At 31.8% G+C, this 22,833-nt stretch overlaps 3 protein-coding genes across 3 annotated transcripts; 2 read left to right on the plus strand and 1 right to left on the minus strand.

Moving 5' to 3' along the window:
• Window positions 1-566: 566 nt before the first annotated feature.
• Window positions 567-4,312, minus strand: TRIADDRAFT_21784 (uncharacterized protein; the record flags this gene model as incomplete). The annotated part of the gene is made up of 7 exons (XM_002110131.1): window positions 567-747; window positions 891-920; window positions 1,064-1,151; window positions 1,238-1,282; window positions 2,092-2,199; window positions 2,525-2,599; window positions 4,249-4,312. 7 exons carry the CDS (start codon window positions 4,310-4,312, stop codon window positions 567-569), a joined length of 591 nt encoding a protein of 196 aa, XP_002110167.1.
• Window positions 4,313-5,246: 934 nt separating this feature from the next.
• On the plus strand, window positions 5,247-7,424 carry TRIADDRAFT_53881 (uncharacterized protein; the record flags this gene model as incomplete). The annotated part of the gene is made up of 8 exons (XM_002109615.1): window positions 5,247-5,298; window positions 5,684-5,811; window positions 5,993-6,169; window positions 6,489-6,593; window positions 6,710-6,784; window positions 6,930-7,029; window positions 7,129-7,257; window positions 7,342-7,424. The coding sequence occupies 8 exons, from the start codon at window positions 5,247-5,249 to the stop codon at window positions 7,422-7,424; spliced, it is 849 nt and encodes a 282-aa protein (XP_002109651.1).
• Window positions 7,425-18,394: 10,970 nt separating this feature from the next.
• On the plus strand, window positions 18,395-22,540 carry TRIADDRAFT_53882 (uncharacterized protein; the record flags this gene model as incomplete). Its single annotated transcript, XM_002109616.1, has 6 exons — window positions 18,395-18,415; window positions 18,471-18,564; window positions 19,389-19,480; window positions 21,171-21,339; window positions 22,219-22,371; window positions 22,524-22,540. The coding sequence occupies 6 exons, from the start codon at window positions 18,395-18,397 to the stop codon at window positions 22,538-22,540; spliced, it is 546 nt and encodes a 181-aa protein (XP_002109652.1).
• Window positions 22,541-22,833: the final 293 nt, after the last annotated feature.

Consider the following 22,833-nt stretch of genomic DNA (forward strand, 5'->3'; position numbering starts at 1 on the left):
CAGTAAGTTTAAATACTTGATACAAGGTTGATTATGTTTAGCAAACGACTATAGCCCTGATTAGGCAGTTACTAATAAATTACAGATTTATTTTAATCGATAGTGTTATAATTTCGGACCAACCAGATCAGATTTCAAATAGTTTCTACCTTTTTTCTTTTTTCTTTGCTTTCTTCATCTTTTTTAACTTTTTTTTCATTTTTCTTTTCTCTTTTCTTTTCTTTTTCTTTTCCAATCTTTTCAAACGCTTCTTTTCTTTTCTCTGTTCCTTTTTAGATTTCTCCCTTTTTGCTTCGCTATCAGTTGACTCACTACCTGAGCTTTCGCCAGAACTAGAACTATCAGAACTTGAACCAGATGTGCTAGAACCGCTTTCTGATTCCCTAACTTCTTTTTGCTTTGCTGCATGTAAGTATAAATATTAACGTAATAAAGAAATAATGAAAGTGTGTTAATTTTGAACAATGTGTTATCGTCTGGCGCCAATGCTACAAAAAACAAAGTATTTACATTTACTAATCCGTATATAATATAGCATCAGCATAGCAGTAACTCAGAATTGCATATTATAAATATATTTTATTAATAAAAATTAGATGATGGTTACCTTTTTTAAGTAATACTAATTCACCACAATTCACAATTCGGACATCTGCGTGTGATCTATGGTTAGAATCAACTCGCTGATTTTCAATCTGTGTAACGATATCTTGACCTCTAATAACTCGTCCAAATACAACATGGATTCTGTAATGAAGTTTAAAAATGTTGCTTCGATATCAAATATTTGAATAGCAGCTTTATGCTTAAATGTAAACAAGCCAACGTTCAATATAGGAATCACAAGGTCATTCTATCGATTGCAAACTTAATGCAAAAATATATCTAACCCGTCGAGATGTGGAGCCGGATTTGTTGTTCTGTTAAGTAAATGTAGGCCAAAATGAATTAAAAATAAGTGGTTATGTTACATAATACAACGGAAATTGATTTAATATCTAACTCCTGCCAGATAAATTTTGGCAGTCAAATCCATTGCAATACTCAATGTAATGATAGTTACACAAAGAATTGAGAGCCATTGGTATTTTTTCCGCGATTGGCCATAGATAGTAGAAAGGAATCCTCATGCTTTAAAGTTAAATTTTCATCTATTTATTATGAATATAGTTGACAATAATTAATGACGACCTCTCTCATGGGTAGGGCTAAATCAAAGCCATCTCGATTTTCTTACCATTAAAAGTTCCTCCATATATTGATTCACCACCAGTGCCATCACCTGTTGGTAATGCAAACATCAAATGTATGAGTAGGTGTCACAATAAATTGCTAATAAGCAATAATTTGGTTGGTATCTGCTTTTCGAACCTAAAATTTGTTTTATAATGAATTAAATTAATCTAAGAGTACAGTATATACAGTAGGCAAAGACAATGTGACATGATTAATACCTATACGAAAGTATAACTCCTATTTTGGTCTAATTGGGGTTTATGCATATGGAAGTAACGTATAGGGTTACTTTCATTGTAGACGAAGTACTGTGCTATAAAATTGAATTTGAATTTTTCATTGTAATTTTTAACTAAAACTATAACTTTATAGAACCGTAATTGGTAGTTGTTGCAATTAAATGAGTTAATGGTAAAAACTGGCTTCGTACCATTACTCGCATATAATATTAAAGTCATCATCTTTAAGTAGGATAAAAGGGAGTGATTAGCGAATAGTATAAGTAAATGAAAAGAAGCTACAGAATCAAGCACTACTCGAGATGATCTATTATCAGTGGTTGTATTCCTAAGCTAACAGATATTCATTGAAAGAGTGATATCGACGTCATGCACTACTTATGAAACAGTAACAAGTCTTTAAATATAGTACAACGTGATTTGGGTCACATACTGTACAATAGTGTACTGTACATCTATCTTACGTACAATAAATACAGCAACTAGAAGATAACGTTAGTACTACAATTATAGCATCGAAGAAATCATAACCTTGTAACCAACTGAGTAAAAACAAGACTTTAAATTTATTTAATTCTAGCTCATCTTACAGTATTCATCGTCGATTAATTATTACCTGATGTAAAGTCGCCACCTTGAATCATAAAACCTTTAATGATGCGATGGAAAGGGGTATCCTTATAATGCAAAGGCTTATACGTAGTCTTGCCAGCTCCTTTTTCCCCTGTAGTAAAGTTGTTAACAATTGTAGAAACGCACGATACATAATTATAAAAAGCACACAGAATACTTGTAACAGTTATTATCATTTCCAGTACAGTTATTGCAAGCAATAAGTTAAAATATCGCATTAAACTACACTGCAATAACCTTGAAAATAACAGTCCACAGTATGTAGAATATTTAGATCTAACTAGCAAACATTTCACACTAGCGCTATGGAAGCATAAGATAAGTAAATTAGCTTATGCATTTCCATTTTAGATTCATAAAATGATACTGATATAAGCAGTACTAGATATTAAAATCAAATGCCTATATCTTTTTACCTGTACATAGAGCACGAAAGTTTTCACAGGTAATAGGACAGTCATCCGCAAACAATTCGAATATTATTCGTCCAGCTATAAACAACATCGTATTTCATGATTAGATTATAGTGTAAGTGAAATATAGAATAAGTTTACACGCATTTTATCATGGAACACCGTAAGCGGAAAATAGTTACTATACGCGTATGAGCGATGATGTATAAGTTATTATTTCCGTATTGAAACTGCTTTGCTCCAAAAAGTTAGAATAACCGTCGTCGCATGCGATCTCGTAGACTATTCTTTATCCTAGTCCTATTCTGCTGCATGATTGTGTATATGGGTATCGTAGTAAGTGGATTAATGCAAGTAAATGCGGATTACTGCTGCAGCCCTCCTCGTTCAGTGCTTATGGAAAATATCACAGCAATGCGTAATTAGTGTACCCGAGTAGGGAAATAAGACTAGGCCAACCTTGACATGAATCAGATTCATTACAAAAGGTAATCACGCGAGTTATTTACTTTCAGGACGTAGTAATACTATCATCTCCGTTTGACTAGGCTGTCAAAGTATAGCAATATACTCTTTATTAAGGTCTATTAGCATTCAGTAAATGTGTAAGTATTTAAATACACTCAAGCAGTGAATAGCTTTGAGGACATTAACCCTAAATCTGGGGGCTACTTTTGCTATCCCGACCATCAAGTACTGTATTATTATAGCTTGCATTGACCAATACCATCGATCGTTGCATACCGTAGTAATAGGCTATGCGACTCCTATTACATTACTAAGGTATCGCGTTAGCTTATGCATGTCTATTTCTCATCGCAAGAAAAGGACTTTCAAAAAGTATCAAGAAGCACAAGTTAAACCCAACCCGTCCAGCGAACAGTAAGTAAGCATACGGTAATGCTACGCAAACCAGCATGCAAGATAAAATGTGGCAATTGTAAAACTTTGATGCAAGTACTGAGCAGATTCAGCACTTAGCATAGTCAGAAGATGCTATTTTCCAGACAGAACGAGAAACTGATTTGTTTCTTCAACAATAAAATAGAAAGTTCTCTCATTCCTGTTAGACCATTAGGTTACAGTATTGTTCTGGCAGTTCATCGCTTACTCCGTTCGTCGGTAAAACTATCCTGTCGACCTCAATCTTCAGTTTAGGAAACAGATCTTGGTCAGTAGCATAGATAGAAGATACTATTTTCCAGACAGAATGAGAAATTGATTCGATTCTTCTACAGTGCACTAGAAAGTTCTCTCATCCCTACTAGACTATTGGGTTAGAATATTGTTCTCGTAGTCCATTGCTTACTCAGCTTCGTCTTTCAGTTGAACGAACAGATCGTCGTCAGAAGCATAGTCCGAAGACGTTATTTTCCAGGTCCAGAGTCATAGTCCAAAAATTGCTATCATAAGTCACAATAGTCGGCACAAAACCAACGTTAAGCCATTTACTACCCTAGCCAATTCTATTGTCAACCAGCTTGGAGCTAAGTAGCTATAGCACATCAACTAGCTACAACTAGCTAAATGATCCAACTATTCGACTTTCAAATTGTCGATGATTGCCACTATTCGTTTGCTTTTAGAAGAGTAACTAAGTGAGAAATAGCAAAGCATTGCAGCTCGTCCTAACAGTATATCAAACCACAGCAATCAACACGGAACCAAGACCGCTTCTATGGCGGTCCATCCTTGCTTCAACGACAGCTTAATCATTGTAAACTTACCTGGTACTTTATTAATCTCAATATCGAAGAAACATCGAACTCTATTGGAAGCTTTCTTAGGCATTGCTGCTGGCTAAAAGTCGACGATGAGTTCGGGATAGCAAGATGGAGGAGTCGAAAGCTAGAATGAAGGAGAAATGCAACTTTCTATCCTTGTCACTAACATCATCGAATTGACGCGTATAGTACAGTATGTGTCTCGGACACATGTTTGAGATGTATTACAGAGAACGCTAGCATGCTAGGCCAAGTTTCCTTTAGCGAAAGTGACGGACTGTAGAGGTACTGAAGTATGCGATAGCGTCTATACTGTAGTCATACTACTGTACAATTCTGTCATATTAACTTGCACTACAGAAGCAGTATGGAATCCGCTACGGAAGGACGGTATCAGGAACGCATGCGTCTAGGTTGAGATCCTTTATACTAATAACTTTACTGAAATTGGCGACCTTTTGGCCTCGTGGCCTAATGGATAAGGCGCCAGCCTCCGGAGCTGGAGATTGCGGGTTCGAGTCCCGTCGAGGTCGCTCTGTTATTGTTGCAGAGTACTTCCATACTAGACTAGCATAAGATCTCGTTCAGGAGTGCAAAATTTATACTACGGTATCGATGGGTACATTATGGATTTTATTCGACAATTTTTTTGGGGGGTTTGGTAGACGAGCAGTAGCTCCAACATCAAGTTTTCGCCATTTTGAGGGCTAATCCATCGTTATTTCATACCATTAGTCATCGCAAGTGGTTGTTTCTGAGATAGATTAAGTTTTGTTAGAGCTTTGAAGAGTATTTCAATCATTTTAACAATTAGTCCTAGCTACATCGACGAGGAGGTTCCCCTTGCATTGTAGTACTCCAGGAAAGAATCTGCAGCAGCATTGCAGTGCAGTCGTAGAAGAAGATCAACTTGCTGGAAAGTTCAATTGCAAGGGTAATTTGGCCTTGCTTTCACAATTCTTAAACGCCTAACAAACGCCTTTGAAACAGTAAAAGCCAAGATGAGATTTAAGGCCAAACTTTTGGATATTAACTGCATGCAACAACTAACTCGTAAGTCATGCAATATCTTGTCGTATTTATTATGGATTTCACAGAGAAGTATACAGTACTCCAATTGAAAGCTAAACAGACGCTTGTTTTAGTAGTGTGTGTACTATATTTATTGGATTGTATTATCTTACTTTTACACTAATAGATGTGTCCTATTTACTGTGGGTAATATTACTACAGAAATAGTCTGTCTTTGCCATTCTATGTACTGTACTGTACACTTGCACGGTCGTTGATTTACCTTTATGTTATTATCTGCATCGAGAAAATGATGCAAGCTCTTGACATTCACTAGATCTTCATGGATTAATGAATGATGACAATCAATAACTACTCCCAATACTGTAATGGAATGAAATGTACTTTTTTTCTCCTATTTTGATAGGTGTTGGCGCGAGTATGTCACGAATGACCAAAAACTGTGTGCTATGCCTTGCTCCCAAGAAAGTTGTCTTTGTAAGCAATGAAAGAATTTCCGAAGGTGGCACTAGAATATGGTGTGAAATACAGCAGGTTAGAACGCTTGTCGATGATACTGTAACTCCACTGTTGATACTAACCAAATAGTCGTCACACTTGAAGAAAATTGCTTCAGTTTTACGCATCGGAAAAGTTTAGTATACAACATGTACTTGCATCATGCTACTGTAATCAATAAAAGGATATGAGATTGATCTACCAACAATTTTCTTAGGAAACATTATTTGATGACTATCGCATTGAAGGGAAAGATAATAGCAATCGTATCTTCTTGGAACTCATTACAGACAACTTTGCTAGAGCATTAAAATCGATCCAATTTGGCGTAGTTTCAGTTAAAATACGGTTAACCAAAAAGTATACGCCTTGCCTAACAATAGAAATTGTAACTGTAAGTTCTACATTAGCACTTTTCGATCTAAAGTGCGTTGCTAAATATCAAATTTGTGCTTGTATAGTTCGTCATTCGATAGCCTCTGATTGTTGTACAGTACCTAGCTGGCTATTAGAGATGTTTCTACCTGACACTAATTGTCATCGTTTTGATCCAGTTACATGATTAGTGATACTTTTAATATAGCATAATTGGACTAATATGGTATGCATATATTATTAGTACAGTATTCAGTAAACGAATGATGGATTTATACGAACAAAACACGTTTCCAAAATTACACTTAGGATAGTAGCTCTTATTCCATTTATTATAGGCTTACGGAAATTCAAACAGAATAATAACACACGATGTACCTGTTGTCATTGTTCCACAACGGGACTGGTACGAATATGAAGAACCCGATATGCCCCAATTTGATGTAAGCTGCAAGATAGATTAAGAATTTAACAACTGCTTTATCATAATAGTCAATAATTTCGATATCGATAGTGTACCAAATAAAAAGAATATTGCTATTTTTACTATGGAATTTAGGTTAGCATTTACATGCCACAAATGAAAGTATTAAAACAAGTGATTGATAGAATGAAGAACTTGAGCGAACACCTGGTATTGTACAACATGGATACTTATAGTTGATGCTATTTTGAATTCTTTTATAATAATATTGATAGAACAAGGGCTATTTTATGTTCGCTATATTGATAAATTTAATTGACTGCTAGTAATTTCTTGCTTTATAAATTATATCAAGGTAATTACTGCTGATCAAAAAGGCAACATGACTTTGAAAACTCAAAATGACATTGTCACGGTAGAAACGCATTTTAAGGATCTCGGTAATCCCGTTTGGGGTAAGTTGCTAAATGTATTTCATAGAAAAGCTATACCCACATCACATTACTAGATCTATGCCATTGATAACATGAAATTATCCCCATGACATTCTTTAGCTAACGATGCTGCAAACAACAGGAAAGAGGCATCGACGCAAATAGGGGCGATGGAAGCCTGTATTTATATTAAGAAACTGGCTCAGCTATTGCAGGGCCAACAGATTAACCCGTCAAAGATTATTTGCAGTAAGTTATAGACTTTATAAAAAATAACTTTTGATAACTATTAATAGCGTAATAGATTTAATAGATGCAATTGCTTTATCCTAGATCTATTGGCAGAAAAAGCTATTCATATTTATTTAGTTAGTGAGGACGTCATTCTCCAATACTACATTCCTGCTGCCATGTAAATATCCGTCTCCGACCAATTTTCATTTTTTATCCTACCGGATTATATTGTTAAAGAGATTATTAGTTACCCACGGAAGTTATTACTTGTTGTAAATAAGAGATGCAATCAACTTTGCGAATTATGTTATATTCTGCTTATTCTTTAACATCATTTCTGATCATTTCTATGTCATTCATTTTGACATTGTCATCGTTAATCTTCGAGTACTTCCGTGGCATGGAAAAATGTTATGGTGTATATTTAGAATCGCTTGAACTCTTTTGTACTGTAGTACAAGCGAAATAGTAAGTGATCAATGTATATTTGTAATTGTTTTTTACCAAAATCACTGTCATACTATTACAGCAACTATTTCTATCAAGCAATAAATATGGCAATTGATATAATTGTATTAGTAATGTGTGTTACATACGCTGTTTGCTAAATTATGGGCTATATGAGAAGATGCATCATTAATTTACTAGCTACACGTCCTATTCGAGCCATTATCGTACAGTATTTTCAATCTACTGTCATTCCGATTACGACAGAGATTTTAATACGTTAAACTTTAGCTAGCCAATATATTTACGCTTAATGATGCGTTTTAACAGCGTATAATGCCTGTGGATATTTATTACTATTACAATTAGAAAGTCTAGGTTTAAATGATGAATTACGCATTGGCCAAGCATAACTACTTTTAATTCCGAATATGATAATCTCGATTTTCTCCTATCTTTTCGCCACTCTATCGCTTTCATCAATATGTTTATAAATGCCTTTTAGTCACTGTCTTCAAATTTACTTCTATACTACTCCTTATGATAGAAATCTATTTATTAATACTGTATAAACATTTAATCTCTTATTTACGACTGCGATAACCAGTTCCGTGTTTATCTTCCGCTATATCTAGCCTAAATCAATGGCTTTCCTACTTTCGTTGTCAATGAAATTACCCCCTTTCCCACACAAAAAAAAGAATTTTGTGTTAATTTCGTATTCCACATACGCGTAGTTTATTCCGTTATCCTAATCAGTCGCTCTTCTTTTCCATTTATCTACTGGCTTGCATTGCTATTTATTGCCTATATTGACGTAGACGAGTATTATCATAATTTATATTAGGCTATTTTCTACCATTACACTTTACCCAAATATGAAAATTAGAGGTTGTTATAACGTTATAACCTATTACGTTCTGCAGGTACAATAACAATCCAGTTGGTTGTATAGTTACTTTACCTATCCGCAGGCCAATTGTGTAATAAAAGATTTTCGACTAGTGTGTAAAATGAGTTGTCACTCTGTTGACGTCGCGCTCTCTATTTTAATAGTAGATTGTCTCACATCTCAAGACAAAAAAGAAAACTCTAGGCGTGACAATTTATTTGCACAAACACGAACATACTGTTAGAAACTCAAGTCTACGGTATAGAAGTTAGAGAAACAATCGCTAATATAGACTATTGTAGCTCACAATTCTATCTAAGAACTATACGCTCATTTCAATAATACTACCGCAACATATGCTGCAAAGCTATACTGTAATAAGGATCATTTATTATCGTTTGTCTGCCCTACAAGGTAAAGTTCAAACCGACCAACAGCCCGGGGGTGAACACAGTCCACACCTTTCCCATCATTTTCAATCAATAATAACCCTCATCTATGGTTGGTTATATACTTGCTTCGCTAAGGAAATAATCCAACTTTTAGCCAAGAAGAAGCTGGTAAAGAAACTTGATCTTGATTTAAATTTCAGCCAGGTATTCTATCCATGATCATTCCTGCTCTTATACGATCGTAACCATCGCTCAACCAACGACGATTGCCTTTCCATCAAGTTATAGTGGATATGGACGATTATCCTTGCTATTAGAATCGTTGTTAAGATTCAAGTAGAAGCCGATTATTTTCCCCCTTTCGTCCCTTTCACCCTTTCTAGTATTGCTATTATCTCTATCAACAATTGATTACTTTAGGCTTCGTAGTCATTTCCAATCAGTGGAATAATATAGACATTGATTGAAATTGAATATCGTTTAGTGATCGGTCAACCCAGTGCCTATGCGATATGGCATCCACACATGGTGTTAGTAGTTTCGAGATGGAGTCGCTACAGCAGGAAATTAATCGTTTCGAATCACTTATCAAGCAAATGGCTGAAATGATGAATACTGTTAGAAAGATTGATGATTTAAAAATCAAGAAAACCATCAAAGAACAGCTAAATCATCTTGAAGGTAAGCCAAATTGCGATACCTAGATTGATTGTATGACTTGCCTTTGTTTGATTGATTAGATTAAATTCGACTACATTGAAACCACTTTGAAATCGTTTATCTAATCAAATCCGCCATACGTTAGCTGGATCAATTTTCTTTTTTATTCAAAAAAATGAAACTCTAAATCCATCGGTAGTAGAGAGAGAGTAAAACGATCAATGATGGCATCTATTGCATTTTTAGATTGCAAAATGATGATTGCTCTCCATATTATTTTACAGACCGTTATAACGGATAGTAACAGTAATTCATAGAAAATATTTCCAACTCTGGACTTGTTATTAAAATGATGATGATGAATCAGCATCAAAACATTGAACACACTTATTTATGGAATCGACAATCAATAAAATAGATTGCCCTATGAATAATATTTTCCTTCACTTTAAGAAGGTGTAGCTTGTATTCCAACATAGCCATTTGTGGAATTGATGGATTATTGATAGGATAATAGCCGTGTGTTCATATTGATCATTTTGCTTAGCATCACTGTGCTTTTATTCCCTACCTCCAAACTGTACAATGACTAGACATGGATAGCAAGATATCCAACAATATTGTTATTGAGTGTTGCCTAACATATTATTCTTCATGATCACTACTTTCTCTAATCGTAAATCTAATCTACAATAAATACGCAGTAGCCAATCACGATCAAATCGACAACTATCACTATCGCCTCGACTATAGGTGAAACAAATATCGACATCATGCCATTAAATCACCATGCTATTTCTATCATCATTTCCTAATTGAAGAATTGCTTATTATCAAATGATGTTTTCCAATAACTTAACTATTTTAATGTAATTGGTAGAGTGATGATTGTGCCTGAAATGATTTAGAACATGTAATAAGATCAATATATCTAATCGTAATTTTTGCATAATGACCATCATGGCCGAACGTTATAGAATACATTGCTATATAGTCACTCTTTCTAACTTTTCTATTTAATCCGTAGCGTCCTACGGCCAAGACGATATCTTACGTCTTTCATTTTTAAATTGGTTTTGATGATTAACTTTATTTCTAAGCAAAAGTATTGATTTATTATATAAATTCACATCTTTCTCTGCTCGCTTACCCGTTCAATGAGAAACTGTAAGTGTTTACAGTTCTTTACAACTGCTAATATTACAATATTATGTAGGACAGTTAGCTACACATAGTTTTTATGATCGACATCCTTTTTGAGTACAAGTATTAACTGTTATGAAATTTATTTAATTATTATTTCCTACTGTACAATCTATAAAGTAAAAGAAACTATGAATACGACTAGATCTATCTGAAATACATGTATAATAATTTATGTAATGAACTCTATTAAGTTATAAATTTCATGGAATCAACATCATCAATGGCCAAAAGTGTTGATTATCATAAAACTAGTCTTTCTTTAGTAACGATTCTATTCGAGAAGTAGTTATATCTGACGAAGCGATACACTTAGACTCACATACACGTATCCATTTTTGATATCAATATTATTGCTAAGCAAAAGTATTGATAGATTTTAAATCAATTTAATGCAGATTTCTTTCCATCAATAAGAATAGAAAGAAGCGACAATCATGCCTAGATCTGCTAGAAATAAATCACCCTAAATAACGGATTACATTTAGCTGTAAATTTATGTACGATCAACATCATGAATTACTAAAAATATTGATTGTCTTAGAACCAGCCTTCTAGCCGTAGGACGATTTACAGACTACTTATCATAATACAAAGTATTTAGCTATAATCCAGCTTTATAATCAACATCATTGCTGAGTAAAAGTCTTGATTGTCATGGAGTTTATTTAATAACGATTTTCTTCGATCAAGAAGAATCGCTGCTATACAATCAAAAGTATTGATTGCCATGGAACTACTCTCCTTTCTCTGATAAATTTCCCATTCGATATGAAATTATGTGTCTCTAGGATAACTTACCAACATACTTAAAAAATAATACAACACATTTAGCTATGCGTCATTCCTGACCCAAGGCTTAATTATCATGAAATTGTTTCCTTCTTGTAATTTTTTTTTTTGGGTCGATAGGAATATAAACAACTGCTTAAAAATCGAGCAGATTACGATAATGCCTTTAGTTTAAAAATTATTTTACGATCAAATTCATTTCTATACGAATTTGTATATTATTATTAAATTACTGAATGCTATCCCTCGTAATCGATAGGGATATACAAAAGGTAATCATATCCAAGAGAGTAGCGCCGAACCTATAGAATTAGTACATGCAGTCCTTCATCAATTCTGTTCAAAATTAATTAGTTATCACGTAACTAAGCAATACTACAAACAATATAGTAAGTAGCAATAGAAAAAAGTAAAAGACAGTCTCGTATACAGTACACCATATCAAATGTCTTCAATGTATTAATAACATGCTGTTACTATATAACTACATCCTCACCGAAAATTTAAAACTACATGATTGGCAGAGAACTTCATAAAATACTTTCAAGCGTAATAATTGAACATTGTCTTAATGCATTGATTTCATCCATCATTCGTTGACCAGTAAGTGTAATGCCTATCAAAATATTGCCTTATGAATCGATCAGTTGTCAGTATGTTTGATAAATGCGACTCTAGCGGAAGCAAAAACTTCCCTTATGGTGTAGAAACCTTATCATCGATTTCTTAATCAATTTAAGATCTATTTCTAAATGTTTTTTTCTGATGAGGAGTTTACTGAATAGTATAAGTAATATAGACATAATCTGTCTATGGGGAAAATATTTTCAAATTATCGTATTCTATGAGATTAGTTATAGATGATATAAAGCTAAGTGATCCTTCTTATAAGAAATTAACTAATCAAAGCGACTTGACAAAAAGTTAAGGATGCATTGACTAATTGTCATTATACAACTAAAATATTTTTAGCAGGTTATAATATGTACTCATTTGTAGGAAGTCTTTTAAAGGAAATAATTACCGTACTTAACAATATAGAAATAGGGCTAACACATTTAACTGAATTAAGAATAGGCAAAGTACAGAGGAAAAGCACAAGGAAAAATATGACGATATAGCCAATGATGATGATCATGCTATGACTGCAAAATCGATGACATTTTATTTATTTTGCTGGATGCTATTAAAGTTACAATCCAATTAGAGTAACTACTGAAGGATAAGCAATTTAGCTACATAGGGAAGAGTGTTATTAATGTGCTAAATATATGATCAGAGCAAGTCAATATTGTGCTAATAAAAGCTCAATTAAGGAAAGAATTTTATAAGATAGCGATGTAATTGACATTACTCAGAAGTTATTTTTACTAATACTAAAATGATAAAGACTTAAACTTAGCTTGCAGCAGTCTTTTAATAATTTTAATTCTTAAGAGCATCTTTATTTATTATATATATACGGGTATAATGAATAGTTAAAAATATCAAGTAATCACTCTGGGACTATACGAACATAAATAATTTTCTATGCCATTAAAGTTACTCCCTACGACTTATGATGATCATTACCAAATCTCTGCAATTTTCATCAATTAGGTTAAAAGTAATAATAAGACAGGCCAAGATTAGCAATATGTCCATTCTTTAATTACTAGCATACAGAGTTTGTGAAATGATCCTCCACAGTTTCCATCAATTAGGGTAAAAATAGATATTTACCGATCAAAGATAAGCAATAAGTCCATGCATTAATTACAAATATGCCGTGCTTTTGAGTGGATTGCAAATCAATCGGTATAAATTGATTTTATTTCTCTTTAGTTATAAAAAAGTAAAACGTAAATATAATAGTAGTAGAAAACCCTATCGTCAATGACCGAATAGAGGCTGATGGTAACTTCTTTCTCCATTGCATACCTGGCTATAAATCATAGTTGCCTAATGTAACTAAGTTACACTGATCAATAGTCTAGATAAAATCTAGATCGTAATTCTCTACATCTATTGCCTCGGAATAACATTTATCCTATCAAATAGTATTGGTCTGCGTAGATTACTTACTATCAAATTAGAAATTGCTAATATCTTCTTCAAGTAGAATATCCTGTATCATAATTCCTCACTTTATAATTAATCTATCAGAAGAGATGTAAGTGCTCATAATAGCAATGATAGGATAGATTTTGAATCGTAAGGCCGTTCATGATCGACCTTTTAACCTGCTATAACATATTGATTATTTCACACTGATCACTAATCCAAGTCTAAATCAATTTCTATGGAGTGGGAAAAGGATTCTATTTCCTATTTCGGAATAGAAGTCATTCTATCAAAATAGGCTATTGAATATCTTTATTTCCCTATTCATTGCAAGTAATCTTCCGGAGCAGTTGTTTGTTTTAATTCTTCTATGATAATAATGACAAGCTGGGGCTTTAGGTCTTGTAATCTTTTTTGTTCAATCTTTAGCATTGCTCGACCATCTAACTCACTTTATTAGCTAGTATAGGTTTAAAATTATCAGTCTTGAATTGGGATAACTTCTATTTCACCAACACAACTCGATCAATTAATATCGTAGGCTATCTCATGAATCATCATTTTATTTGATTAATTTATACATTAATCTAAGGTAATAGTAGCTTATAATGATCACGACGTGATGAACTTTACTTTTTGCCATGTCTTACTCAACCTGTAAATTTTTGCCTTACACTAATCTGTATTAAACTCCTTCATTTAAATAAATTGCGATGGGTTGTTTTCATATCGATTCGCATTCCACTTTTGCTTTCTAATTCAAAGAGACAAATCGACACAAGCACATCAATAGAAAGTAATCAACGCACATAGCCTAATGAAATTAATTCACTATTATTTTAGTTAGTTTAATTGTGTTCAACTCAGAGAATAGTAAACTAGCATCAAAGTATAATATTTGGTATTGACCTGTTAAGCTATTAATTCTTATGTAAAATTCGAGTCGAGTTTGTGGATACTATTACCAGATAGCGGCCACAATCCGGGAAAACAACAGTATCGATCCTCAAAGATTTATCTCAATGGAAGCAATCCGGCTAGAAGCAGCTATAGTCTAGAATAGATTAGGAATAATATCGACAGCAGTTTTCAATTGCTACTTATTGACCTGTCTTCATCTAGAAATTGCCTTTTCCCAGTATTTTAATTTTAGGATAACAGTTATGATCAGAAATAGAATAGGTATAATATTGACAATAGCTATAGTCGCCCTGAATTACCATTTTATTAGCCTATCTTCATCTAGAAATAGACATACTGTCCAGTAATTTAATTTTAAATCAACAACCGTAATCAGAAATAGAATGGGTATGATCTTAATAACGTTGTCTAGCCAGGAATAGCTAATCATTGCTCTTTTGTTATTAAGAAATTGTTTACTTTCCAGCTGTTAGATTACTAGACAACAGCTATAAGCTTCATGAATGTATCTGACCAGGAATTGTTATAGTACACGTATATAGTAACCTAGAAATAAATTTAATTTCCATCACATCAGGAGTCAGGACTAATAAATACGTGTTTATCTTAATATATCGGGAAGGCCCTGATAATCGTTTTGATTTTCATCACATATACTTATTTTCTATGCTAGAAAATTATATGAAATTATCGATTGTTAATGTTAGATCGAAGAGAATTTAGAAATGGTTTACTTATCTTTTGAAACATTTGCTATTGAATAATTTCTGGTTAAATCATCATGACTGTTAACGTGTATATTAGAATGATCCTAGAAGCAATTTAGATTGTATCATTTTTATTTCATTAATCTACTAAAAAAATTGAATCTTCATAACTGAGATGACCAGGAAAAGACTGAATATGTATTTACATCATTTCTAATAGAAAATTTGATCAATTTTTGATGAAAAATTATTTCATACAAATATTAGCCAAACTTATTTTCATCTGGAGACATTATGACGATTATTCGATTAAACAGCACAAGGCATAATATATTGACTTTATTCACATTCTTTAATTGTTATTGGAGACTTTAATGATCGGTAAGCATCATAATTATGAAGCAGAATTAATTTAAGTAGTACTTTTGGATAGCAGGTGACTAGAGGTTAAACATCGTTGATTTTTCTATATTAAAGCCTATAAAATGGGAAATACAATAATATAATTACTCTTGAAAAATTATTATTGCAACCGTTATTGATTGCTACTAGCATGTCAACAACTCTCCAAATACTTCGAATTGGAGTCGATAATATTTAAAAAGAAATTATCAAATGGAAAAAGAATATTTATTGAAAAGGAATTATTAACTCTTATTTAATCTAGATCGTAAACAAGTACCTATTGACTTGGAACTCTATTATAATAAATAGCTAAAACCAGTCATGAGTCAGCGGATATTGTAACTTCTAATCGTATGATTATGTCTTTATCCATACAATTTATAATGATCTTGCCTAATTATAGCAGAATTAAAATTTAGAAGACCTGCTGTACAAATAATACGCTGTCACAAACCAGCTTCGTGACAAGGATAACGTAAAACAAATCTCTAAATTACTATAGTCTTCCGGAATTCAGTATCCCTTAACTACCTCACAAGAATTTAGACGCCTTTGATTCTACGTTAAACTTAACTAGACAATTGAGAACTGCGTTATTCAACTATCTGACGGGCTTATATACCCTTCTACAGCAGCTAACATTCACAAGCCATCTTATAAAAATACTTAGGTGAGATAACTAGTTTTTCACAGTCGGACTACAATATGTCCATTCACAGAATCATTTCAGTGCACATTACAGCACAGCATTAAATTTACTGTAACACATTTATAATTAGAGTAATTCCTATAGTAAATAACTAGTAATATAATATCACTATATTATATTAACCAAATCTAGATAGCTATTTCTTCACGGTAGTTCGTACCGTGACATACGCTCAATCGTCTATACTAGATAATGGCCTCATAGTACATCCATGGTCTTAATTTGTACTATTTCATTTAGTTACGCATCCTTTTGTCTTTGAATCCAATTTTAGAAAATTGCTACTAGACAGTATGCAGCAGTTACTGATGTAAAATTTCTAAAATAGCAAGCATTACTCGTCATATCTAATTCTCGATTATAAATTGCAGTCATAATAATAATCCTAGAAGCAAGTTTTAAAATGAAACACCTTTAAAAATGATAAATAAAAACATTCTTAATTAACCCTTGATATTGAACTGATAGCATAACAATCAAAGTCAATGCTGAACCCACTTAAAAAATATACTCCAATAACATGATAAAATTTCATGCACAATTTTGTTGTTGCATTTGCTAAAGATATGTGTAAACGAAACAGAAATTGGAGCATATATCCGAGTGTTCAATTACAATTTTAGGCTTAGATTGTGCAATACCTTGTAATTTTTATCGTATGTTATACTTTGATTATTTATTTTATTTCGATAGATATTTGTAATTAAAGCTAAAACCGTAATGTTTATTCAAAATCTGATAGTAATTTGGGTCTGGATTGAGTGTTGTATTCTAAATTTATATCGCACGTTATATTCTGATCACTAATATTACTGCAATTCGATGAATATTTGTAACTGAATAAAGCACCAGGCATCTATCTAGATATTCGATTGTAGTTTGGGTTGGTCTTAGTAACACATTTTTATTTGGTATGTTACCCTCTACTTACTTATTTTAATCTTTCTCTATACCATTGCCATTCAGTTAGGAATGCGAATAGTTTAAAAGATGAGCAATATCAGATCTTTGCACAATTTAACGCAATTGTCAGAATGGACATAAACTAAACTAAATGTGTAATATACTTCGACAATACATTAAAATTCTCTATCAAGAATTTATTGCTACCCGTTGGCCGAAAACATGACTGAAATGGAATCTGTAGTATTATCAAGCGATTATGACTTAGATTAGTAACATGCGAGAATGTTAATTAACATGAAATTTCGTCATCTGATTTATTATTTATAGCTCCATATCTAGATACCATGCCTATCCATGCTAGAGATTGCTATAAAAACACAAAATTTTAATTATTCAAAAATAGCTTTACGATGAGACATAAATTCTAAATATAACCATACATTTAGATATACAAGCAGCTAGATTCAAGAGAGCAAAGTCTAAGAGTATTTTTATTTTAATGTGAAATTGCTGACTATCCTGTACTAAACTCTGATTTAGAAGCTCAGTAGATTGTATTATTAAAATAAATTTTTTTTCACTTAGATTATATCAATGATAGTCCGGAATGGAATTTACCTGTAGGAATTTCTCAAATTCGTATGGTCAGTAAAGAAATATTAAAAGATGTATCATAAAATTATGGTCAGCTCGGTTGTCATGAACACTAATGATATATATCTAACCTTAATGAATAGATACCTCTAATATCTACAAATGTATTTTGACAGATTATCAAATTAAAATACTAAATCAATTGTTTTCTTCTTCTATTAAATATCTCGTTGTGTATAAAAGTAAACTAGACTAGCCTAAACCATAACTTTTAATATATACATTATATAGCAGCTAGTTGGTTAGTTTTATCAACTGCAACAACAATACCCTAAGCTCTAATTATTTAATTAAAATATTTCATTTGCCAATTCTAATTTGGAAATATACTATACTATAAGTTAGTCGGTAATGAATAACAGTAGCAGTAGTAAAATTAGATATTTTAAATTATTTAATTATTTCATATAGTGATGTATTAATGTATCAGAATATCCATATGGTAAATAAGTAGCAAACATATTAATTACATTATTAAATAACTTTTTAAACTTTAGGTTGTTAGCGGTAACGAAAATAGCTATAAAGATAGATTGCGATTAATACAAACATTAGTTAAATCAAATAATGGACAAGATAGAGATATTAAAGGTAAGAAGTAAGAAAAGCTAAACTGCTATAGCAGATATTTAATAATCCATAATAGATTTTACTTTTGATATCACACAAATGATGATAAAACTCATCGCTACTAAATCAGTAACATACTGATAAGAATAGCGTTTCGTAATCGGATATCCGACAGGAATCTTTATCAAGTCTTTATGCTTATTTCCTCTTATAATTTTTAAATAATAATGTGTCTGGTTATGCTAAGCTAGAATACACTACACTACATCCATGTTCTTTAAGCTATATTCGACAACTTCTTTTTGCGCTAAACTATATTCACGGTATAGTGTAATAAGTATATGTATTTTCAGCTATAGTAATTGTATAATTATAGATGGCTTCAAAGGTGCATTTCCTATAAGCGAGTACGATAGTGATCTAGCCGATGTTAATAACTAAACTGTTAATTAATTAAGGTATTGCCTCTAAAAAAAACCCACTGTTTTAACTCTGAAACAGTCCAATTTTTAAGAGGATACTGATAGTATCAAGGGTATAAAGAACAGCCATTCTCCTAGTTATTCTTTTAATAGATATTATAGAAGAAAATTTCATCTACTGCAAATCAATGTTGAGTAATTTAGTATTGGATAGATTATGATGTTGATTTATTTAAGTGAGTGATATATTTTCCTGTCTCTACGAAAGGAATTTAATATATTTGTATCTCATATTATTTAGCGCTAGCTTTCGGCTTTAATTAATATTCCACCGATATCAATCCACTGATTTACTTCGGTATACTATTGACGAATTAATAATACAATTTAAAGAGTCAATGCTCCACTTATCCTCATTTATAGGCGATAGGAAACACTATAAGAAATTATTAACGACAGAGGGAAAAGCGCATATGTTATTAATACGTATTGAAGATAGCAATCCAAATGAAGAAGTAAGTTGATAGATCTTAACAAATAGCAACATCTTTTAATAGCAACGTGATTGTTAATATTTCTCCTATAAGGTTTAATGCTCTCTAAAAGATGAAACTAGTCTGTTTACATAGCTTCATAACTAGCCTAAACATGCGACTATGATCTGATTTCATGAGTATTTATAGCCTTAACATATTAAAAACGATACGATGCACTATCGAGAAGATTCGATCTAGTTCTAACCGAGTGCGATGACTTTAGAACTTCCTATAAATCAGCTGTGAAGGGATACTCTATCAATAAAGATTAATTTAATCCTGAAATAATGTTAATATTACGTGCTAGCAATCAATTATCATTGAGTTGAGCATATTTCCTCCGTTGTACGAGGCGTATTTATTAATTATGATAAGCTTCGTTATGATATTATATGCAACTTAGTAAAGGATAGTTTTATTTGCATATAATAGCTGGCCCTGCTGAGTAGATTATGATCGAAAGAAGCCGTCCAGTCATTGCAAAAAATATTGGCTTACACTGTAGTATAGCAATGTGTGAACTTTAAGTTGCTATCAATTAATTATGATAAAGCATTTATGAATTATTGATTAAATGTATATCTATAGTAAATATAAATAGAACAAAATAACTCTTTCAACGAATTATTTACAACAAAATGGAAGTATATCCACTATTAAATATCCGTTTGTAGATGAAATTACCCTATCCTAAACTTACTACAGTAGCCCATTTATTGACTAATTTTGTACCCTGATACATAAGATTCCTTACTAAAATATCAGTAAAATCAATTGAATTCAATATAAAACATATAGTTTACTTTCGGTGCTATTGACTTATAAACTATTAATTTATTCGAGAAAGTTGCCCAAAATATCAGTATTTAATACCGTAATTAAGATTAAAGGTCTATAAAGAGAATTTTCAAATTATCATCAATTAAGATCCGTTTATATCCGTCTTTTGATATGGGTGAGAATGACTAGATAGAGCTATTGATTGCATCTCAAATATTCAAAATAAATTAACAATATACTTCATCAATCACAATAATTGTAATCGTTAGTAGAAAAAAGTACTACAACCTTTGTAGGTAACAATTTTTATGTGGTAGAGTAGTCCCTTGGTTTTAATTATAAAAGTTGCCCAATGTTAGTATCGCTTTTGAACAATCACATCCGATTCTCATTGACATATTATAGAAATATTTACGTAGGGTATATTATTCAAAGAATCGTAGTAGCTAAATGAAAGACATTTAGATGAAATAATTGTGTACAAAACTGATAATAAAACATTCGCATTTATTTATCTTGAAGTATAATCGGGTAATTTATCATTAATTATCGCCATACTATAAAAGACATTATTCATTTATAGCTAAAAATATTCTATGTTCTATGGCAAACAGTTATCGTTAAACTTGTATCTAATTCTAAGTATTATCTTATTCCATACCTTATCCGATTGCTTCCTCGCCTTCATTATCATCAATTTATTTGTTATTGATCGTCGTACAGTCTATTCTTTCTATTTCATTTTACAATGATGAAGTTCTTTGTCCGTTTGTATTTTTTCCCCATCAATACTCTTTTTTCTTATTACAAAGGGCAAAAGTATCGCAAAGTCATGCTATTATTGTGTTGGTAAGATAAACTAATTTTAATTCTTATTTTTACTTTACAGCTTTCACGTTGGATGGATACATTAATTTACGTTTATAATACCCGTGATCGCCATGGATTAACTAAATTAATCGAATATATCAATCAAATTCACACATATTTGAATCAAAGCAATACAGCTAATGAACAAAACCATCCTAGCATACCTGTAGTGCTAATTGGAATTATTGGTAAGATATATAAAATCGATCATTTATTTAATGTTGTTGATCTTTCTAAATTATGGCAACTAAAATAAAAAAGTAAGATATCCTCATTCCTTGTATCGGCTACCAGTTTATCGTAGCATAGATAGAGTTATAAATGATTAGCATTGCCAATTTACAAAATATAGCATACTGCAGTTTAACGTGTTGAATTGTTTTGTATCCCTAGCTTAAATAAAAACTGTAAGAAATGTATAACCGGAGAATTTAATTACATAGCTTAAAATTCAAAAAAGCCTCCAAATAATACTAGTTAGTAGATTGCAAATACTAGTAAGTCAACGCTGAACGTAGTCATTTTTCGGATAATTCAAGATTGAAAGCACCAACTTAGTCTATTGCCAGAGAAAGGACAGTTTTACTTAAGTGTAATTATATTCCTAAGGATCTTTTAAGATTGTAAATTTAAGGTAATCTACTGGTACAGTAAGCAAGTAGCGGTTAAATGTAATCGATATTTTTCTGACGATTTAGAATCGTAAGAGGTTAATAACATTATCTCATAAGCAGTGTCAATACTAATAACCCTTAAAACCCTTAGCATTTCAATCGAAAGTGTAAGGTTATATAAGTTTTTTAGAATAAATACCAAGAATTTTGATTTTGATTCCGCTTTGTTATCAGAAACAGACATAGACTATCGAAGACCTAGATAATTTGATTTTGATTTTGTCGAAATAAATTAATCTCTCCAATTCATCTTATATTTAAAATTGTTGATATAACCATGGTAATATAATATTGAATACTCTACGTCAATAATTCAGTAAATTTTAGAACGATTGCCTAAGAAATCTGATGAGTAAACCTTTTACATTAGTCCTTTCTATACATTATTTTTAGATTCACTGGAAACCTCATCGTCATCATCACCACACTCAACGCGAATAATTGATGAAATTTCTATTAAAAAAATAATTGACGAAATAAGTCAATGCTCTCATTATGAAGTCAAAGCTACATCAACACAGCAAGTTGAAAAATTATTAATTGACGGTAGGATTTTAATTATGTTGAAGTAACGAAAGCTAGTCAAAGCTTTTCTAAGACGTAAAATTACTGCATCGAATCCCTACAATTTCTAATCATAGAATGATTTTATTTAGTTATTGATATCAAACCTTAATACCTTATACTTACGTATGTAGGTTATATCAGTAGATAATATTATCAACTTCCTAAAACTCCTAAATATTAAAATGTTTCTGTCACTGTCGATGAAGTTTAACTACGGTAGTAGAACTTCGTATCTTCGTACCTATATTTTAGTATTAGTTATCAAAGCATCTCACGTAGCTTTTACTATCTACAATCATATTCAAGATCATGTAGAATTAATATTGATAGACAATTGAGTAATCTAATTTTTTACCCCTAATTAATTAATAATTAGATATAAAAACATTGCAATCATAGCTGAAACATATTTGCATATTTCCTTTAAAAATCTTTGACAAA

Source organism: Trichoplax adhaerens, genomic scaffold (genome assembly GCF_000150275.1).
Source record: "Trichoplax adhaerens TRIADscaffold_2 genomic scaffold, whole genome shotgun sequence".
Lineage (NCBI taxonomy): Eukaryota > Metazoa > Placozoa > Uniplacotomia > Trichoplacea > Trichoplacidae > Trichoplax > Trichoplax adhaerens.